General features: G+C 38.5%; 1 protein-coding gene across 1 annotated transcript; it reads right to left on the bottom strand.

Moving 5' to 3' along the window:
• Positions 1 to 1,608: 1,608 nt before the first annotated feature.
• TNMD (tenomodulin) lies at positions 1,609 to 17,811 on the bottom strand. Its single transcript, XM_037144066.2, has 7 exons — positions 17,764 to 17,811; positions 17,470 to 17,601; positions 7,752 to 7,892; positions 7,446 to 7,547; positions 3,680 to 3,833; positions 2,133 to 2,299; positions 1,609 to 1,823 (listed from the first exon to the last, which is right to left on the bottom strand). Exons 1-7 carry the CDS (start codon positions 17,809 to 17,811, stop codon positions 1,614 to 1,616), a joined length of 954 nt encoding a protein of 317 aa, XP_036999961.1. The 3' UTR covers positions 1,609 to 1,613.
• Between the last annotated feature and the right edge of the window lie 5,113 nt (positions 17,812 to 22,924).

Genomic DNA, 22,924 nt, shown 5'->3' with positions numbered 1-22,924 from the left:
GGAGCATAGTACAAGTATATAGTACAATGTAAACTGTATAAAATTAAGCATGTCAAGAATTTTAAATTATTGGCTCATCTTAAGAATCAATGTTAAAAATGAATAATTGATTAATAAACAGTGATAGAGAACATCATTAACTTCACATAACCTCAAATTAGTTTAATATATTTTACATTTTTCTATTTCAACTATAAGTTAATGCCTGTTATGATCATGGAAGTACTCCAAAATTCTCAGATGTCTTCTAAATCATTAATAATATGAAAATATTTTCAATGATGTTGCACAGTCAGTTATGTTTTATTGTGTTGTCATTCTGTGAAAATTGGTAATTCAACTATAGCATGTATGCTAATTATCAATTAATGACTGGCTAATCCTTGTTCTATTTGGCAAAATAGAACATCCTTGGCAAATCCAGTTCTATTTGCTTCCTCAATTAAATGGGGGTAAATGACTCCTGCTCCACAGGCAACTTGGTGAAGATTTTATTCTTTGAAAATGCTTTTCTAATGTAAAGTTTCAGACAGATACTGTCATGACACAATAAATTGAAGTTCAGAAATGAAGGGGCCACCTTCAAGTGAAACTGGAAGGGGTGAGAGACTGGTCACATAAGAATTTTGGAACTAGAAGTAGCTGGGACATCAAAGCTAACATTACTCTTTAACCACTTATTTTCCTCTCCCCTTTGCTCATTCTCCTTTTCTCCAGCAAAGTATCAGGTGATCAGGAATTAGGCCTTACCCTTCCTTTTAAGAAAGTGGCATATTGCTAGTTCCTTATGGTTTTGGAGGGGGAAAAAGTCTCATTTGACTCCTCACCTCAGTAATTTCCTATAATGTCTGTTTCTTTTAATGATATTTATTAATCTACATTTTCCAGATAATTCCCTTGAAAGTTATATAACCAGACACTAATCTAAAGTCAAGTCAGGATTAAAGGTTATGAAGTGTTAAATTTGTCCAAAGTGGAGTTCCTATTCACAGGAGGAGAGCCTGGGACTCCCCCCCCCCTTTTTTTTTTTTTTTTTTTTGCTAGGTTAGCATTCTTCTTTGCTGAGTCTGAGCACTTGGAATATTTTAGTGTTGACCTGCTGTGACTCACTGTCTGTCCAGAGGCTTAATAGATGCTTGAGTGGGTCCACAATATGTCTTTCACATATATAAACACTGGGGCTATGCACAAAAAGACACTTTTTATGCATTAGTTACAGGGACATTTTTATCATTAACCTCTTCTTTCCACTTTCTTGATAGAGCAGTGTAAAATATGGCATTTGAGAATTCTTATGCTTTGCACTTTCTTACTCTTGAAACATGATGAAATGCAAGTTTCTTTTGTTGTCCTCCATGTTAAACAGATGTGTTCTATCTCAGTTGCAGAAAATATTCTTAGCAAACACTTACTCAGTGTGTTCAGCAGCAATCAGGCCATTGATGATGATGTAGAAGTTTATTAAAACATGAGAGAGGAATTACCAACAAGTAATTCTGGGGTACTTACTGGCTACCAGGAGGCAAATTCCTCATAGGCAGAGATTCATTGAATAGCATGCATTTATTATATGTTGGCTGTCTGAAGTTTAAGCAATGAGCTCAGACTTGCTACTAGACCCTCCCCAACATACGAGCCACCCACCAATTGCAAGGCATGATAACGCGACAGATAACCCGCCCTCCTTGGTAGCAGTACGGATATGGGTAGTAACCTAGTAAAGGTTCACAGACACGGCGACAGTAGCGGTTGCCTCGACGGCAGTAAATACAGCAATAACCTCTTTCATCCAGCATGGGGTCAAATTCTATTCCATTTTCAGTCTGAAAAAAAGAAGAAGAAGCCAGTGTTGGAGGGGAAGGTTCACTAGGAAGAGGTCCACCAAGCAGGGGAGGACTATAAGAGTATATGAATTGGGGACTGTTGAGAAATTAAGTTCCTTAGCCTAACTATGGAGCTACCTCAATAGAGATCAAGGCTGATTTTAAATGAGCCCCCTGGGGATTTCAAGTTTGTTAAATACTTTTTTGTTAAAATTTATAATTCTCCTTTCAGTGACTTTGATTTGAGGGATAGTGAGATTTTTGAGGGCTTTGTTTTTCCTCTAACAAGAAAACAGGAACATAACTCACATAGTCATTTATTGGGAGTTCTTCTTCACTTGCTTGTCTGGTGTGACGTGTCTTCTCCACCTTTACTTGAGGAACAACCCACTGCTCATTTTGTTCAATGCCCTTTTTTTCGGTGGTAGGAAAGTGAAGATCTTCACCATCCTCTTCGAAATCTTGTAATTCTGAAACTAAGGTAATAAATACAAAGTTGAGGTACAACTGCTTTGGAAATATTTCTGAAAGAAGTGACTGAGAGGATAGCATACGGAGGTGGAGATCATCCTTGTGTCTTCTCACTGACATCATGTAAGCATGCATGAATCACTTTTCCAACCTCTTACAGCTGATATTTTAAGGAGATTTTCCAAAACAAATATGATTATTCCCATGTGAACAGACCTATTCTTTGCTCATTTGACATCAAACACTTACTGTTTTGCTTCATTAGCATACTAAATTAGAAACTGAGGACAGGGAACCTTCGTATCTTCTACAAGGATTTTACCCATGGTAGATACTCAAATATTGTTATGTTGTCTGATTTGAGTTTGTACTCTCTGTTGTCCTCCCTCTTCCCTTCTCTTTCCTGTCTTAATTTTTTAAACTTTCTATTTAGAAATAATCTTAGATTCACAGGAGAGTTGCAAAGATCAGTACAAAGTTCTATTTTCTCCTAATCTTAAATAACCATAATACAAAGATCAAAACTAAGATATTTGTATTGGTACATTACTATTAAATAAACTACAGACTTTGTTCAGAGTTCATCATTATTTCCACTAATGTCTTTTAAAAAAATGCTGAAGCAGAAGTTCTAGCATCCAATCCAGGATAAAACAATGCATTATTTGCCTTTTTTAAGGTACCAGAGTACCAATAGATGCCTGCATTGGCTACAGTGGCCCTTCTTAGGTGATATAGTAATCTATGCTGTCCAGAATGAGAGAGACCAAGTCCTATGTTAGCCAAGCAGAAAAAGATGTCCAAAGACCTTTGTGTTCCCTATGGACTGACTGAAAGTTGAGAGCTGGACTGTTCTACTCTGGACCTCTAGCCCTCAAGTACTTTTATAGTGATTCCTAAAACAGCCACAAAGACACTTGTATTGCAGTGACTGTCCTATCATCTGGGGATAATGCCACCATTTGGCATAGACAATCATTCTTGAGACAACAGAGCATTTTTTTTTGCTCTTCCCTCCTCTGGTCTTGGGGTGAACACATAGTGAGTAGTTTGAGAAATAGTTTAGTATCCCAAGGGCAATGAACATAGATATGCAAAGAAAGATAGATTAACTTTTTGCTATCACTGGGCACATTAATGTGGTGTTACACTTGCTGAGATAATTAAAAGCCTGTCAGCATTAATTTATCTGATTTATAGCCTGGTTGTGAAAAATGCTCTCCTCACTGGCAGTCAGCATATACAGTTTCATCTCAGAAGATATAAGCAGATCATTTGTTTTCATAGAAAAGTAGTCTGTAAATGCTGGGAACATTAAACTGTTACTGATTTTGGAAAAAGAAGGAGAAAGGAAGAGGAGGAGGATGAGGAGGAAAATACCATACCTGCTATTAGAGTGGGATTGATCCAATACATGGTCACATTATCACAAATCTCCAGAATTCTGGAATTTTTAAGAAAGTCTCGGTTTTCAATAGGCTTTTCTGCTGGGACCCAAATCACTGACTGTTCAAAGAAAGTTGTGGTAATTTCTTCATTCTGAGAGGAGAAAGTAGTTTAGAGTGGGGATAGGCAGAGAAATTAATAATATGAGTGCTCTGTGCCTTGCATATAGTAGATGCCCTGTGGGAGAGTTAACATCCAATCCTTCTTTCTAACAGTAAGGTTGCTCACTGAAACAGGAGCCTTCTCTGCTACCATTTCACTTAAATTTAGGAAGGCTCTCCATTAATATCTGGGCCACCCACTGAGCCATTTCTGAAATCCTAAGTGATTTGCATTTGTTTTCTCTCTTTTAAATGGACATCTTGAGTGCCTGACATTTTTTTGTTGTTGTTGTTTTCTACTAGGGTTGCAGGCAGGATTTGACCAGAAACTGAAAAAAAACTGCTATAATTTAAACTGGTGAAATAGCAACCAAATGTAATATTTTAGTTTTATAGGATTTGCCTATTAATGGTAGCTAGGAGGAGGGAAAAAGATGTTCTTTTTATTTTAATGTTAAGTCTCCAGCTTGTGGCTTGATTGACCTTACCACTAAAGAACTCCTTTCATTCTGGATGCTTAGAGTTTGTCTAAGACGTTTTTCCTTTAGGTAGCCTTTCTTATATTTTCAAGAATGCTAGCTACCTGCTCCTCAGTTTCTAGTACTGGAAGTAGTTGTTTTGTATACTGTGGATGAAAAAGGGGTCAAATACTAAACATGACAAGCTCAGGTGAGGCATGCATGGAGGCCTTATTAACTCAGAGACCAAAAAGAACCACATAGGTATGAGCATAAAACTTTCTAACCAAACGCAAGTCATGGTGGGTAGACATGTCCTAGGCTGGTATCTTCCCTAACAAAGGTCAGTCTTTACTTTAACTAAGGCTGTCTATTGTTTTTTGCATCTATGATAACATACCTTTGGAATGTCAGGATAATTTTCTTTTTACACACTCCTCAGGACACAATCTCCCATCAGAGCAGAGACCACAAACCCCCTCATTTTTAATTATTATGTTAATTTTTAACTGTTAACTGTCCTTTACCCACCAAAGTAAAAGAAGTATCTGCCTATTTGTTACTTTTTAGCCAATCCCAGAGATCCCCATTTGTTTCCTCCTGCCTCCCTAATCTATCACCAATGGATTTCATAAAACCCTTTAGGCCTTCTCCTTTGATTGTAATATATAAAATAAGGTGCTAAACTGCCATTCTCTGGAGCATTTTCTCAATCCATTGAGATTTTGCTTTCTGGCAATTGTCATTTTGGCTCAAATGAACTCATAAAAATTGTTATTGGTTTGGATGTTTTTTACGTCAACAATACCTCATTCATACTCATTTGTCTTTTAACTTCAACATTTGCCCCCCTGCTCTTAATAAGACTTTCGCTTTTTTGTTTTGTTTTAGCCTTATAATTTCAGTGTTTTTAATTATTCTGTGAAATATGGTTTTGTATAATTTTTTCTTAGTCATTTAAAACTCTCAAGTCTTAGTTTCTTTCCCCTTTATCTATAAAAATCCTGGGAGACATTGACAGGGACTGTATAAAAGGAGGTTGGCATGCTGACTAGCTTTGTTAGCAAAATCAGCACTATTTTCTATACCTGATCTGCATGTTTAACATGCAAAAACTATGGATACGGAGGTGAGGGAAACATAGAATAAGAGGGTGTTTGTCATTCAGGACTATGAATTTATTTCATAAAATATCTATAGCCTGAATATAAAAAAATAGTTTTTTCTTGAAGATAAGTAATCTTGCTATCATGAAATGAATAGTTGTGTCATTTAAAAGATTCAGAAAAATTAACTAAAGAATAAATTAGGGCCAAAATGAACCATTATGGGTCTTGACCTTTATTTAGTTATTTATTTCAGAAAAATAAATCCTGTTGTGTCTGTTTTGGCTCTAATTGCTGGCTGGCACTACACTAAAGCTTATATTGTAGTGGCCTGCCCAGGAGGGGGGCTAGCCAGTGAATCAACAAGATGAATGTAATGGCTAATGGCCTGCCCAGGAGGGGGCCTCGCAGCTGAGTCAACAAGTTAGGTAGAGCAAGTAACTAAATAACTGAGGAGTAAGAACAAAGATATTCCTATTAACTCTTATCAGCAATTCCACTTTCTTGCTTTTGCACCAGAAGTAAAGGTCAGAGTGTCAGACCACCCCTCACCCTATATAGACAATTGTTCCCCACTGATGGGGCCCAGAATTTGGAGACTGACTCCTCTCCATCCGTACGCATAAAATGAAGTTCCACTCCATACACCCGAAAGCAGCTGAGTTGTTTTCTGTAACAATATTATTTTCTGTAAAAAGCAGCATATGATATCGGGTTTAGGAACTTTTTATCTTATTCATTCTTCTTTCATCTTACCCTTATTTCATGTAGTATTTTTAATATCCTGGAAGTTTTTCTGTTCCTCAGATGCATCTAACTTCTGCTTACTTAAAAAAATCTACAATTTTTTTAACTACCAAATACCTTAAGAAATATTTTTCCTTAGAGATTCTAGTACTAAGTGTCTATAATTTCTCTTGTCATGAGGAGAGCAGTAGCATGTCTATGGGAAATGATGACAGCTCTGAGACTTTGGCAAGGGAAAGGAAAAAATACTTCCCACCCCATCTCACTCCAAAAAATAAGAAAAGGAAAAGAAAAGATAAGTGGGCAGATGAGCACTAAGATAGAGAAAGTGGGAAGGAGAAAATTGAAGAATGAGGGAGAAAAAGAAGAAAGAGAAAGAGATATTTACAATATATAGAGAGGCCAGTGTACCATTGCCACAATCTCACTTTAGATTTGCCAGTAAAACTCTAAAACAAAACCAACCAAACCAAACACACATTTGTTTCTTCCTGCCTGCAGTAGGGGTATGCTGTTGAAATATGGCCTTAGCTCACGTTTCCCTTCTTCCTCCACTGATAGCAACTTAATGTAATTACAAAAAGAATATAGAAGAAAAATTAAGAGCCTCAAAGGGCTTTACTGATGGCTATATTTTAAGCAATAATCCTTCATTTCCCGCTAGGCTTTCATGGGCTATCTAGTAATCTCACCAGTGCCATGGCCTAGCAGTGTGTTTTCCGATAAACTGTAATATACTGTGGTTCTCACCTTTGCTTTTGCCTTTCTTAGTGATTAAATGTAGATTATTCCATTAGCATCACAGCATAAAATGGGAAGGTGAATGAACTTAATGAAATCTTTGAAATAGGTAAGAGATAGTGTGACAAAAATGGCAAGGATCCCCAGTGGCTTTAGAACTTTTTTTTAGGTCTTTATCTTGGGCAGGATTGATTTTGTTCTCCTGCTCACTCCTTTTACTAGAAATCTTTGGTTTGGGAGCAAAGGTATATATATAATGTTAATGGCCACACAGGTATAAAAGTACAGTGTTGCACCTAAAAGCATGAGCCTATCTTTTTGAAAGGCCTGAGTTCAATATTGCAATCTGCTACTCACTATCTGTGTGACCTTTGGAAAGTCACTTTTTAGTTCTAGGTCCCAGTTTCCTTCTCTGAAATTGGGGATAACAGTAGCACCTATCCATAGGGTCCAAGTGAGAATCAAACGGAAGTAAAGCATTTAGTGCAATGTCTGACAGATAGTTAGTAACCAATAAATGATGGCTTTTACTGGACTATTTTTCATACATACTTCATCTATTTCCTCCTCTGGTTCAGAAAATTCAGGAATTACTTTGATCTGAGTTTTGATGAAGCATTTTTGAAGACCTACGAAGTAGATGCCAGTGTATCCCTGTAAAACAAAAAGAAAAAACCTCCTGAAAGAGCCAGAATTAATAAGTTTCATGGTCTATCAGGACCCTAGGCTGGCAAAATTTGAATTTAAAGGGAAAACTTTGTCTAGTAAATTAAATGAAGGCTACAGGCTATTTTTAACTCAACCAAAATGTTCTAATATTTTAAGTGAGAAGCCTTTGGGGAGGAATATCCAACTTACATTTTTAAAGTCATGTACTTCCAATGTTTCATCAGTGCCATTTCCACTTCTGAATATTTCGGTTCTGGTCATAGGATCAATTTCCATGTAAATCTTCTTCTTTTCTCCATTGCTGTAGAATGTGTGCTCCATGTCATATGTCTGGGAAAACAGGGAAACAAGTTCTAAGATACTCAGTGTGTCCATTCATACAACACTTTAACTGGGTAATATCTTGGGTGCATTTTCTTTTCACAATCCGCAGTGAGGTGCCATCTCAGTAGCTTGCCACTGGGACTTTTCCGATAGTCAAGCGAGATGATTTATGGTGCTGGAGCTGATATGGGGATCTATTCGGAGCCAGTATTTTGTATTCAAGCCAAGTTGCTGAACTAACTAAGAATTCCAACAGTTTTCTTGGTAGCATTGACTAAATAGCAAATGATATTTTGCAAAACAGCCTGTAAAGTACTTACTGTTGTGTGGAGCAGAGGAATCACCTCAAACCTATGCTGTTTCTTTAAACTCAGCACTTTTTAAGCACTCAATGGTCACCCCTCTTACTCCTTATGAAATTCATTAGGTTTGAGACAGAGATTTGAACACATTCACTCTTTGGCCAGTTTTAAGTAATAATGTTACCCTGGTCTCAATTACTTCATTTTTCCCTTTAAACTCAAAAAAACATTTATCATCTTCCCCTAACCTTCTCTTTTATGGCCTAACCAACCCCCCTCAGTTTATTTCTGAATTCTGTTTGCCAAACCTGATTTAGTTGGTTTCAAGTTCTCCAGATTCTCCTATGTGTAGAATTCAACAACTGTATCAAGTACCTTGCAATAAGTAACATGGCATTTACCAAAGAGAGTGCCTTGGAAGGGGTGTTTATCAGGTCATACTTGAGTGGTTGAAATGAAACCCTGGACTTTCCTTCTAAAAGAGGCAATTCTCTTTCTAAGGATGAAAAAGAGCAGTCTTACAGAGTGTCCAATTTTAGGAGTAAGTCCATTACTTATAACTGAGGACATTTTTATAGCCAAAACCAAATAACAAGCCTAAACATGTTTGTTCCCTATCACAAACCACGCCAGACCTGATGATGCTATGTGGAATTCTATCTTGTTAGGAGGCTTTCAGCTATCAAGCTTCTTTATGCTCGTTTTTTTTTTTTTTGTTACCAAAACAATTTGGTAAACTGAAAGCCTGAGGAAGAAGCCATCTACAGAACCAATGTTGCTTTGTAATAATACAATTCCCAGTGGCAAGTTTTTAGAGCTTGCACTGGTTGCAGTTGTTTTTTAATGTCTGCCAGTATCTGTGATTGAATGTTAGTTTAACTTGTTCAAATTTTCCCCAACTCAACTAGAAAAACAAGTTGGAAGGTTTTGTAGAAACAATGGTACTTCAAGCATGAAATGTCTGTGTAGTTGCTGAATAGGAGAACAAGAAACAATGTCCTGTAACTTTTAGTAACCTTGCAGTGCCTTGGATATGGCTAGTACTTAAATATTTGTTCAATGAGTTTTTCCCACCAATGGTGATTTCACATCTTCTTAAAGAGAGATTTTGAGCATTGGCAAGGTTTTCTAAGAGACTGTATTTTAAAATGGAAAGGAAAACAATATTTAGAACCTTTCAGTGATTGCAGGGTTAACTCAGGAAGTGTGGCCTGGTTTGTGACAGGTAGCTAATTCCTTTGGGCTTGTGATTTGCTTCTTGTTATAAATATGTCCTCAGTTATAGCTCTGCAGGCAGCTTGGGAAACTTCTGCTTATGGCAACAAATTGAGGTCTCAGTTGCCCTGACCTATGTTGCATCCACTTCAGTCCAGTCTTGTCAGATCTCCCAACAGAGGAGAATTTCTATAGAAATACTATCCGATGTTGAGACAAATGTTGACATCACTAGTCATTGGGGGTGGGGTGGGGTGTTTGTTTTATCAATAGCACCACTGATGGACTATTGCATGGAAAAATGAGATTAGAGACCAGGAGATTTTGGAAGGCTGCCTACCCAGGCAGAAGAGAAAATACAGACTGTATTTTCAATCACTCACAGAAAACTATGGAATCATACTGGTGACATTTAAAATTTCAGTGTACTTTTGTGGAATGAGTTTTCCTGCGTTGTTGGCAATGTGCTTCACTTGGACACCTTGCTAGATGAAAACTATTGGAAACTGCCAAGCTCAGCAGATCTTGATTATTTTCAACATTCTTTCAAAGGTTTGTTTTGTTTTGGTAGAGGAGAAGGGGTCCATTCTGATTGTATTTATTGACCAGCTTGTTGGCTTTTTTGTTAGCAATGCTAGGTTGCTAAATAGAGTGGGATCAGAATGACTTTATTTATTTGTGAATTCTGGGTGGCAGGTAAGGGTAGTGTAGTGAGCTATATATTCACTCAGATGGAATTCCACTATCAAAGGTGTCCATTTGGAACAGACTGTCTTTTGTCTAGGAAGATGATGATGGTGTCTCATTTTGAACTGTTTGGGGATGAGTTTGAGCAAATCCAGACATACTGTCTCGCCTGGGTCCCTGTGGAGCACATTGCCTGCATAATGATTATGCAAGTTTCATTGGCCAATATGAAGACTGAGCTCATGCCTTTGGCTTCAGAAGTAATTTTCTCTCTACTAAGTTCACTGGCTCAAGGGCTGAGGGTCTCTCTGGAGATGAAGGAATAAGTGGTTTTGTCTTTTCCAGGCATAAACTGAAGTAGAGACAGAATGGCTGTCCTAAGAGATGTGTGAGTGGGCTCCCAGTATTTCATCTCAGAGTGCCCCCAACTCAGCTTTATTTCATAAAGGACAGTGCAAAGACAAACACTTCTGTCAAATTGGCACATTGAAAAAGTTAATCCAACCTGGCTGGTGTAGCTCAGTGGATTGAGCGCAGGCCTGCGAACCAGACAATCGCAGTTCGATTCCCAGTCAGGGCACATGCCTGGGTTGCAGACCAGTTCCCTGCAGGCCAGTTCCCAGCAGGGGACGCACAAAAGGCAACCATACATTGATGTTTCTCTCCCTCTCTCCTTCCCTTCCCCTCTAAAGATAAATAAATAAAATATTTAAAAAAAAAAAGAAAAAGTTAATCCAGGAAGGCTTCTAGCTTACCTTTTCTATTCTTTTCATATTGTGTTTACTTTATACCCTCTTAGTCCTTTCTCCTCTTCCCATTTCCTTCTAACACTTTGTCTCCTGTTTAGACACCTATGAATCTTGTGGTGCTTCAAGAATCTTATGTTAAATAAAAAAAATCAATCTTACAAATGATTTCACACTAAGATGTTAGTTATAGGTATTTATCTATTAAAATAATTGAGTGCAATACTCAAAAGACTGGATTACACTGTGGCTCGTGTGGCTCAGTGGATTGAGTGCTGGCCTGTAAACCAAAGGGTCACTGCTTCGATTCCCAGTTAGGGCACATGCCTGGGTTGCAGACCAGGTACCCAGTAGGGGGCGCACAAGAGGCAAACACACACTGATGTTTCTCACTTTCTCCCTCCCTTCCCCTCTATATAAAAATAAATAAAATCCTTTTTTAAAAAAAGACTGAATTACCAATGGTGGGTATTAAGCACAATAGCACCAGAAATAGGGGATTTTTGAGGGGTCAGGACATATTTCCGGCCACACATAAGGCTGGTTTTAACTATGAAGGCTGGCCCACTGGAGTGGGACAGGGAAGCCAATAACCATGACTCAGAAGTGAAATGAGATAGGTACATGTTTAAGCCCCAGGCAGTGAGAGATGTAATACGTTCACATTGACAAAACATGGAGAAAACACAAACTCATTTTGCTTCCCTGCCCAGAAATCTTATTCTTTCGTTGGTCTAGCTAAACTCTCTATTCAGGCAGCAAATGAGCCCTAAAATCCTTTTTTCACAGTTTGCTCAGTTTACTTGCATCAATTTGTGACAATTTTTGAGGATAGAAAAGAAAGCTTTTTATCAAGAGTACGACCCATGCACAAAAACTAAAAGGGGGCAATGTAGGTGGAAAGCAGTGTGCAAGGTGGAGGGTGATAATGAGGAGCAAATGGGACAACTGTAGTAGCATAATCAATAAACTATATTAAAAACAGAAACCATCTAAATGCTATTATTTCTGCCATAAAACTTTCCATCGACTCCTGTTAAACTTTGAATCAGACCTTGTGCTCATGTGGGTCTACATGGTGAGCAGCCTCCACAATGGTTTCCCATGGATGCTGTTTGCTGATGTGAATATCTTTGTGTCAACACTAAATGATTTTGAACTAGCTTCTCCACAATAAAGCTAAAGTGATGTGAAGTCACATACTTGTCCTAATTAAAATAATGTCATCTTGGTGAAAAAGAAGGAAGAGTAAATCTGCCTCAGACCTCAGTGAGATGGAGCTGTTTGGGGGTGGAGGGGAAAAATAGGTTTATCCTGTCTTGAAAGGGACTTGAGGGCATTTGGAATCTGTGATTAATCTGTTTTACTCTCCATCTTCACCCTTTACTGTCTGTTTATGGGGTACACTCTTCTGATATACATGCTCAGAATTGCTGGCTAGCAAGTGTTAAGCTGGAAGAAAGAAAAGGGAATGAATTGTACCATAATATTACCAACCTAGCCTGTGGGAATTAAAGGGCCTCTGGGTATTTCTTTACCAACACAGAGCAGACAGATTGTTTCTCATGCAAAGGGACTTCTGCATCTTCAATCACCAGTTTTCAGCCCTCAAAAAAATTGGCATAGGCAGCGCAGACATTCCTCTTTTTCAACAAGAAAAATGCCATTTCTTTCATCCATAGACTCAAGCTGGCTGGAAAATTTTCCCCTATTCATTCTCTCCCTGCACTTACCCATCATCCTCATGCAGCTAAAAATCCTAAATGCAGATTTTCATCCTAAATGCAGCTGAAAAATAGTTGAAGGAATCCTCAGACCAGATTCTACTCCTAGCCTCAGCTTTGCCACTTAAAGCTGTGTGACTTTGGAAAAGTCACCAAATGTCTCTGGAGGCTCAGTTGTCATTTTTAACTCTCACCCCTTGCCAGATACAATGTTTGATAGCTGACAAAATCAATTCTGCTCAGATTTGGGCTGATACATTGTCAGATTGACCAGTGAACTGACACTACCTGTTGATCACTTGGGTTGCTTTCCCCTTAGAGCTCCAATTCCACTTTCAGCTATTAAAGGACAGCTCCAACTGATGACCTAGGCTTTCCTTGCTGGAGCCACATAGGTTGCTTAGTATATGCTGCCTTAGAAGAATGAAGGAACTGAATAAAAATGTGCCCTTAGCCCTGGCTGGTGTGGCTCAGTGGACTGAGTGCCAACTTGTGAACCAAAAGGTTGCCAATTCAATTTCCCAGTCAGGGCACATGCCTGAGTTGTGGGCCAGGTTTCCAGTAGGGGGCATGCGAGAGTCAACCACGCATACACATTTCTCTCCCTCTCTTTCTCCCTCCCTCCCTCGCTCTCTGAAAATAAATAAAAATAAAATCTCAAAAAAAAAAAAAAAAAAAAAGAGAGCCCTGGCTGGTGTAGCTCAGTGGATTGAGCGCGGGCCTGGGAACCAAACAACCATGGTTCGATTCCCAGTCAGGGCACATGCCTGGGTTGCGGGCCAGTTCCCATCAGGGGATGCATGAGAGGCAACCATACATTGATATTCTCTCCCTCTCTACTTCCCTTCCTCTCTAAAGATAAATAAATAAAATCTTAAAAAAAAAAGAATGTGCACCTAGTAGCCAGAGTCCTGATATACATAATTGGAGAGGCCATGATTATTCTAGAGCAAGAGCTGGCCCAGTGAGAGTTTTGATCCAAAAGTTGGCTTTCTGCCACAATGGGTTAGGAGGAAGATACAATTCAGAGAAGTCTTCTCTTTTAAAATGATGACATGGCACAAGTCAACCTTTTGAGGAGATTCCAACTAAAACTCCAACTTTTTCCTTGAAGGTATGAATACGTCTCCAGACCCACATTGCACCTACCAAACTACTGTGTAGGAGAGCCCAGAGAACTCAGGAAGGAAAATTGTATATCCTGTGTGCCTCAAAGAAGAGTGAATAAAGTTGGTCTCTGTCCATATTAGTATTAGATAAGTAGGCACAGCTTACTTAGCTAGACCCAAACTTAGCCAGAAGGTGCTTTTTCTGAGCAAATAATTTTCATCCTAGAATGATAATTGGGCTCACAATCTTAAGTGAGACTGTTTTAATGGTTTTCTTCACCTGAGGTGGTGGGGATTACAGGAGGATGCTCACCTATTTCTATTACTTCTCATCTTATGTTGATGGTATGTAGAAGTGGAGGGGAAGTCCCCAGGAATTTGCGGATTGTTGTGTGTGCCTTAGAAGTTATGGTTTCCAAACAGCCCTAAAGTCAAAAGAAAGTTCCTAGATATGGCAAGAAGAACAAGATGTAATTAATTTAATTTATTATTCTTCTGATTCATTCTAGAAAAGATTGGAGGGGATAGGCCACAAGGTCTGTGCTATAACTAAAATCTTTCAGTTTAAGGGATGGACTTTTTCTAATTTGTTTTCTTCTTGTTGGATTAATTAACTGGGGAGTTGGCTTCTAATTGTTTCAAGTTGAATGTCCAACACAGGGAGTTTTAAGTAAGAATATTTCACCAGAGGGTATGCTTCAAAGTTCCTGTGCAATCATTGCCTGGAAGTGAAGCCTTATTGTAATGCACCCAAAATCTCTGTGTCAGAATAGTTCCCCTCTCCTTGGTTAAGAAAGATGAAAACAAGAGATTGATGGACTGGCTTTCATTCACCTGAAGTGGCTTCTGTATGTGGCTGTAGTCTAGGTGGCCTGTTAGTCTATAGGTGAGTGCAGCAGAGCAGTGCACCCAGAATTATCCCTCCCTGTTTCACTTTATTTTGATCCCTTTCCCTCTTTGACATGTGTGTGCATTCATATGCACATGTGTTCATGCCTGAGGTGTATATAGAGAGGGAGGCAGTCAAGTATGGCTTTATCCCCATTTGGGACCAAGAATTTGGATTTTTTGGTACACCAAAGTAAGAAAGAATGGAAGGAGGGGAGGCCTTACTGGCATGGAAATGTCAACACCAGATGTGGGATGTTAAATAAACACTGTCTATAAACAGATATTGAAAAACAAAATAAAAAGAATGTGTGGTGAAGGTTAGAGGAGCAAACACTAAGAGTTTGCAGAAAGCCCCAGGACAGCAAGTAAGTCACTGCCATCTATAAGCACAGCAGCAATAGTTTTCTCCATCAAGGACCCTACAGTACTCATAGTTCCCTCATGCTTATAAAGGAAAGTCCAGAGGAGCCTGGGTTTCAATCTGCTAACTCTTAGTTCCTGCTAGGCCATGTTCTTAAGGGTACAGGTTATTTAATTCGTGCAAAATGCCCAAATCATTTTCCTCTGCAAATCTCCTCCCAAGACTAAATTGACTGCTCTGTTCTTCTTAAGATTCATAAGTCAGCTCCAAGGAAGGCTTATTGACAGTATTATCCAATAATTAGCCATATACATTGAATCATAGATGGATTACTTCACAGGAGATTTGATTCCTGATGAACTTCATTTGGTAGCATAACCCACCTCTTTTAAGCATGCACTGACTGTTTTACTTTTGGTTTGAAGAATCACAGGATTGGTTCTTCTAATACATCAAAAAAGAGAACTAGAGTGAGAAGCAAATATGGTATAATACCGAAGCGGAGGGGGCCATGGGCAATGTTAGCGAGTTTGGCACTTGGCAAAATAAAAGCAAGGTCCCTACTTAGTCATTTAACTTTCAGAATAGCATTGTCAGTACCAATGGCTACAATAAAACAAGAAAGGTGATCTGGCCCCATGTTTAGGTAGGCATGCATGGGTGGTCCAAAGGGCTAGCTCGCTACAATACTTAGTTAAGTACATATGAACATGGAGAACAAAAGAATTTATTGTTCCCTAACTCACCTGTAATTGTCAAGAGGATCTGAGATTCAATTTGTGGGTCAGCGTATCACCTTGTGAATGATCTAAGTGGTACCAAAATTGGATTGGAATGCGTTTTGGCACTCTTATTCATTTGCTGTTTCTTTCCTGATCTTTATTACTTTGCTCACTTTCCTAGCATTAATATATGTGGTTTCTCTAGAAAGATGTGTGAACAGTAAATAGTTTAGAAGCAGGGAACATTGATTATCTATCTATCATCTATCTAGCTATCATCTATCTATCTATCTATATCATCATCTATCTATCATCATTATCTAGAAAGCTATCTATAGGCATTGGGTAATGCCAGAAATCTTTTTTGGGACAAAATATGCTGTTTCACTATTTATTGTTTCTCCTTAAAATAAGGTAGCCTCTATGGCCCTGGCTGGTGTAGCTCAGTGGATTGAGCATGGGCCTGCAAAACACAGGATCGCAGTTCGATTCCCAGTCAGGGTACATGCCTGGGTTGCAGGTCAGTTCCCAGGAGGGGACACATGAGAGGCAACCACACATTGATATTTCTCTCCCTCTCTCCTTCCCTTCCCCTCTAAAGATAAATAAATAACATCTTTAAAAAATTAAGGTAGCCTCTGAAACTAAATGAAAGTGAGTGTGGCAGCAGAGATGAAAAATCCAAGGTGTGGCTTTGCCTTATTCCTCTGTTTTCTTTTGGACACTTGTTCAATCGATTTTCCATTTTCTTCCCCACTAACTTTCTGTATCAATCCATAATCTTTCCTCTCTGCTCCTATTGCTCCTTTGGCTCCTACTGGTCCACACCAGTCCATTTTCTTCTTGTCTTTCATCCTCCCTCTTGCACTTGTGCTTTTCCCTCCCTACATCTGTTATCAAATAGAAATGAGAATCTTGTGACAATTAATTAATAACAATAGTAACAACAGCAATCCACACACAGAAAGAAAAATGTGGCAAAACCAGAAAATCATCTTGATAGCTTGTAGCTTGTACACTTATTAATACCATTCAAATGAAAAGAGAATTAATTGTTGACATGAAGGGACTATGATTTTTTAAAAATCACATCTAGACTTTCCCATTGCTTGTGAGCCTGGAAGTAACAATAACACTAGGGTAAACTGATACCAACTATAATGGCCAGCTAAGCTTCACCAAATGACCCTAATATCAGAAGCTTTCTGAGATACCTGTGATTTATTATTTGTTTCTACCTTATGGTATTACTCTGTCAGTGGCACAATGACAATTGTGGTTGGTTAGGAGTTGAAAAGCTCTAGTTAATATTTCTCAAGTTGTAAATACATGTGCACTCAGATATGAGAATTGCTCCTTCTGAAAAGGAGTTTGCTGCCTGTCTTCACAGCAGATGCAGTAATTCAGAAACATAATCCCTGAAAATTCTTTGCTGCCATTTCTGGTGGTTTCTTCTTATGTGGTGGTATAATTGCTTTTCCACCAGTTTCTGCCCAGGCAATTGAAAGAAATATGGAAAGTATTTTATTTTTACAGTAAAAATTTGCTCCTAGGAAGAATCTTAACTCCTTAAAGTGAAGCATTACAAAAGAATGAGAAATTCTACATTCTGTAATTAATAACTAAAATCCAGAAAACACATTTTTCCTTTACCAAAATAATTAGGCAAGAAAAAGAGAGAAAAATCTTGAATTCAGTCTTTCATACCACCAGAAAATAAACACAAAAGAAACTTAATGATTTTAATTTTCAGACTAATATACATGTCATTAAATTCAATCAAATTCAAAACAGAGAATCATTGAACCACAATTGCATTTACTTACTTTTTTGGGTGTCTCTGGCCAGAAGTGCTTGCCCCCACAAAACAAAACAATTAGAGTTAAGGCCAGGATACCAAACACCAATCCACAAATCTTAAGTGATTTGCATATCTTCTTGGGTTTAAAAGCTTCTGCCTAAGCAAAGAACAAAGAAAATAAAACAATACACAATAATCCTTAGAATAGCAAGCCATAATTCAGTCACCTTTGATTTCACTTTCTAATGTTCACATTACTATACGATAAACTCTGCAGCCATACTTCTGTTCAAAAGGGAAAAAATATTAATCAACTTACATTTAGAATGTGACAGTCCTCACAGTTCTCTGGAGGATTCTTGGCCATAGTCTCTCAGCACACAGTACGCTTTCCCGGCTTTGAGAGAACTGAGACCACTGCTGAGGTGGAGTTGCAAGTGAGTCGGCTAACTGATGCCAGAGGAGAAGCTGAATTTATATGGCTCAAATATGTCATACCAGAGCCTGAGGGAGCCCAGAGGGCTCCTGTGCTATAATTTGTTACATGGATATACCCATATATGTATATAACTTCTGTGCACACAATTTAATCCAGAATGGCAAAGACAGGAGGTACAATGAAAACTATTGTTCTAGGTGTTGGTTTGGAAGGGGACCAAGTCTTGGACACATTAAAATGATTTTTCACTCTGAGCTTAAAATATCAGTGGCAATACATTCTGCATACTCCAGAACTATGCAAACAAAACAAGAAGAGTACTGATGTCCTGATTTCAATTCCATTCAATTTAGTAAATATTTATTACAGGAATATTAAATGTCAGGAACTGTGCTTGGCATTGGAGAGTCAGAAATGAATAAAATATTGCCTCCTCCACTATGTTAAAACTCTTTGAGGACTAAGGTCAATATGTACTCAACTAATTATACTTAAAAACAGTCTTAAAAAGGTTAAATATAAGTTTTCTTTCGCTTTTATCCTATTTCTCAGATTACTTTCCTTTCCTAGGTTCTCTTCTGTAATCTGTTCCTTAATGTTGATATTCTTTGTGGTTCTATCTTTGATGATCTTACACACTTCTTAGATAATCTCAGTCACGCTTACAGTTGAAAATATCACTTATATATCAATGATTTCCAAATCTGTGTTTAGCAGCCCATTTTATCTCTTGAATTTCAAAGCCATTTGAATATCTCTACCTGGGTGTGCCTCAGAAATCTCAAATGCAACAAACATGTCCTGTGTCAAATTTCTTTTTTCAATAACCCCTTCTCCCACCCTACTTTCTTTCCTATATTCCTAATCTTGGTTGGTGGCTATATTAGTTTACTAAAGCTGCATAACAAAGTACCACAGACTAGTAATGTAAACAACAGAAATTTGTATTTCACAGCTTTAGAAGTCCAAGATTAAAGTGTCAACAGAGTTGGTATCTTCTGAGGCCTCCACCCTTGCCTTGTAGATAACCTTTTTCATTTTCACATGACATTCTCCTTCTATATATGTCTATGTCCTAATTCTTCTTCGTATAAGGACACTAGTCATATTGGATTATACTCCTTTCATAAGCCCCTAGTTTTTTAAATTACCTCTTTAAAGGCCCTGTCTCCAAATACAGTCACATTTTAAGGTAATGGATATTAAGGCTTTAACCTATGAAATTGCTGGGGGGTGCACAATTCAGCCCATAACAGTGGAACCATCACCCACCCAAGGCTCCAAAATGAGAAACCTGAGGTTTGCCCTAGACTTCCCCCTCTTTTCTACATTCCCTTTATCCAATAAGTCACCAAGTCATATTGATTCAAAATGCTTGTAGTTTTCAAAGTCATTCTTCTTTTCTATGTTGGCCGCTAAAGCCTTAGTTTATTTTGTCATCTTCTATGACAAGTCTCAAATGAATATCTCTAACACAAGTTGCTCTATTAGGGCTCTAGACCCATGTGTTCATTTAGTCTCCTGAACATCTCCAGTTAAATAGCCCACAGGCACCTTAATTACCAAACTGAAGTAATTATCTCCATTTTCAAACACAGTCTTCCTTCTGTATTACCTCTCTCACTAAAAACAAAATGGTTAGTCTTTACATTAGAAACTTCCAAATGACCCTTGATTTCTTCCTATTTTTGTTCAACTTCATGCCTAATCAATTATAAACTTTGTCTCTGAATTATCTCACCAATCATATTCTTTCCATCCTTAATTGCCACCACCTTTGCTGAGGTTCTCATAGTTATTTTTACTATTGCAATAGAAGCCTCAGTGATTCCCTTGCCTTCCATCCACTGCCTTCAAGGTGATCTTACTAAACTAAAATCTAAGTATAATCTCTCCATTGCTTAAAATCCTTTTATGTCTATTGTCTATAAAATCAAAGCTATTTATGGTAACATCATAGTCATTTTACAGCCTGGACCATGCCTATCTCTCTAGCCTTGATTTTGGATAATTTTCTTCATAAAGATGGAGGCAAATGGTGCTCACAGCTGGGCTGGGCTATGGAGCATGTACATGTGACTTCATCCATATCCTAATATGTTGAAGGAAAATAATTTTCTGATTTTTGCAGACATGATCATGAATAAAATTAATTATACAACTCATAAGATATGAGGGGGGCTCAAAGAAAAAATGTAATTATCTTCTGAAGATTGGACCTCTTATAGTACAGGCTTCCCTGGCTAGGTGAGTGTTCTAGGAACCCATCTGTATCAGTGTACCAGCTGGCATTGTTGTGAGAGGCTGCATTCAGCTTCAGTGAATATTTTTTAAAGACTCTTTCAATGTGTTTGCCCTTTTCATGATGGGTAATTTATGAGTGCACATGCCCACACCACAGTGAATGTTCTGCAGTTTATGACCAAAAACAGCATGACCCCTGTGTTACATACTCCCTATTCACTTGATATCACCCAGAGTAACTATTTTTTGAAGAGACAAATGAAACACTTTCTTTATTAAATAATAGGTAATTTTAGAAACTTTACAACAATTTTCCCTTACAAATTGCCTAAGAGAAAAATATTCAACATATATAAAAGCAAGATATCACTTTTATCTTAATCCGAGTATTTGATTTCAACCTAGCTAAATAAATAATGATTTTCTGAACAATACTCAATTGAAATTCACTGCCTTTATTTGTATCCTTTTCACCCAAGGTGCCTGGTAATTTGCAAGAAGAAAAAGAAAAAAAATTTAAAGAGGTATTTAAAAAATTTTATTTTTTTATTGATTATGCCATTACAGTTGTTCTATTCCCCCCTTCATTCCCCTCCACCCTGCCCTCCCATCCCCACCATTATCCCCCCTTTAGTTTATGACCATGTGTCTCAAGTTCTTTGTATTCTATATTTCCCATACTATTCTTGCCCCCCATCTATTTTCTATCTACTGTCTATGCTACTTATTTTCTGTACCTTCTCCCCCCTTCTCCTCCTCCCACTACCCTGTTGCTAACCCTCCTTGAGATCTTCATTTCTATGTTTCTACTCCTGATCTAGCTGTCCTTTTAGTTTGCTTTTGTTTTAGGTGTGGTTGTTAATAACTGTGAGTTTGTTGTCCTTTCACTGTTCATGTTTTTTTTTTAACTTCTTTTTTCTTAGGTAAGTCCCTTTTAACATTTCATATAATAAGGGCTTGGTGATGATGAACTCCTTGAATTTGATCTTATCTGAGAAGCACTTTATCTGTCCTTCCATTCTAAATGAAAGTTTTGCTGGATACAGCAATCTTGGTTGTAGGTCTTTAGATTTCATGACTTGGAATACTTCTTTCCAGCCCCTTCTTGCCTGGAAGGTCTCTTTTGAGAAATCTGCTGACAGTCTGATGGGGACTTCTTTGTAGGTGACTGTCCCCTTATCTCTTGCTGCTTCTAGGATTCTCTCCTTCATTTTAATCTTGGCTAATGTAATTATGATGTGCCTTGGTGTGTTTCTTCTTGGGTCCAATTTCTCTGGGACTCTCTGAGCTTCCTGGATTTCCTGGAAGTCTATTTCATTTGCCAGATTGGGGAAATTCTCCTTTATTATTTGTTCAGATGAGTTTTCCACTGGTGGCTGTTTCTTTCCCCCTTCTGGTACTCCTATAATTTGGATGTTGGAGCGTTTAAAGATGTCCTGGAGGTTCCTAAGACTCTCCTCATTTTTTTGAATTCTTGCTTCTTGACTCTTTTCTGTTTGGACATTATTTGCTTTCTTGTGGTCCACTCCATTGATTTGAGTCCCATTTTCCTTTTCATCGCTATTGGTTTCCTGTGCAATTCCATTCATTTCAATTAGTTTCGCCTTCATATGTTTGTCTAATCTGTGGCTATAATCAACCAGTTCTGTGAGGATCCTGATCACCAGGGTTTTAAACTGTGCATCTGAGAGTTTTGCTATTTCTTCATCACTTAGAATTATAGGCTCTGGGGCTTTGAGATCTTCTTGAGCCATTTTTGGTCTATTCGTGCCCTTTAAGTGTGAGGACCAGAGCCTTGGACTCCCAGGTCGCTGGGTTGTGACGCGGTATGTGGGGGCGGGGTCAGAGTGGGGAATGGCAGCCCCCTCTGCTGTTTCTCACAGCTGGGTGAGAAACAGAGCCTTAGGTGGTTCACCAGGGCCGGGCCACTCAGATTCGCTGGGTTATGACGCTGTATGTGGAGGTGGGGTCAGAGCGGGGAAATGGCGGCGCCCACCGCTGCCACTTGCCACGGGGACCCGCTGGGTCCCGGTCCAATCGTCCACTCTCTCACTTGTCTATCCGCGCACAAATGCGCGACCACAGTCAACCCACAGCCCTGCTCCCTCACTGTTTTCCCGCGGTCGCTGGGTCTCTCACTAGGTCCAACCCTGCGCCTGGATTCCATGCTCCGGAGTCCATCTGACGGAGTCTTCCTGTGCAACCCCGCTCCACCAGATGCTGGTTTCGCCCCTCTTACCTCTCAGGCTGAAGAATTTGTTGTTATCAGACTTCCGAAAAGTTCAATTTTCTGTGTTCTGGCTGTGTTTTCTGTTGCTAATATTTAGTTGTCTCTAAACTTGGTTGTGTGAGAAAGCACGGCATCTCTGCATATGCTTTCATCTTGGCGGAAGTCCCAGAGTAACTATTTTTTTATTTCCCAATGAAAAAACATCTTTAAAGGCAAACGTTTTGCCAATGTGGAAGAGGTGAAACAAAAAAAATGGCAGAAACACTAAAAAGCATCAAAATTGACAAGTCAAACTGTTTTGAGCAATGGAGAAAATGTCTCAATAGGTATATTGAATCAAATGGAGAGTACTTGGAAGGTGACTGGAGTTTAACCATGTGAGAATAACTGCAGAACATTTTTTATATATAAGTTCTGGGTCTTTTTGGGTCCCCTCTTATATATGTCATGATTCCATTTGTTGTACAATTCTTTGGCTAAGCTTTTTTTTTTTTTAAAGAATGAGTGCAATCTCATGGAAAACCTATATTTACTATGTTAGGTGGTTCCTCCTCAACAGCATACTCA

This window comes from Artibeus jamaicensis, unplaced genomic scaffold (genome assembly GCF_021234435.1).
Source record: "Artibeus jamaicensis isolate MK-2021 breed Jamaican fruit bat unplaced genomic scaffold, CSHL_Jam_final scaffold_461, whole genome shotgun sequence".
Classification (NCBI taxonomy): domain Eukaryota; kingdom Metazoa; phylum Chordata; class Mammalia; order Chiroptera; family Phyllostomidae; genus Artibeus; species Artibeus jamaicensis.
The sequence above is the reverse complement of the archived record's forward strand: the minus strand, read 5'-3'. Positions and strand labels throughout refer to the sequence as shown.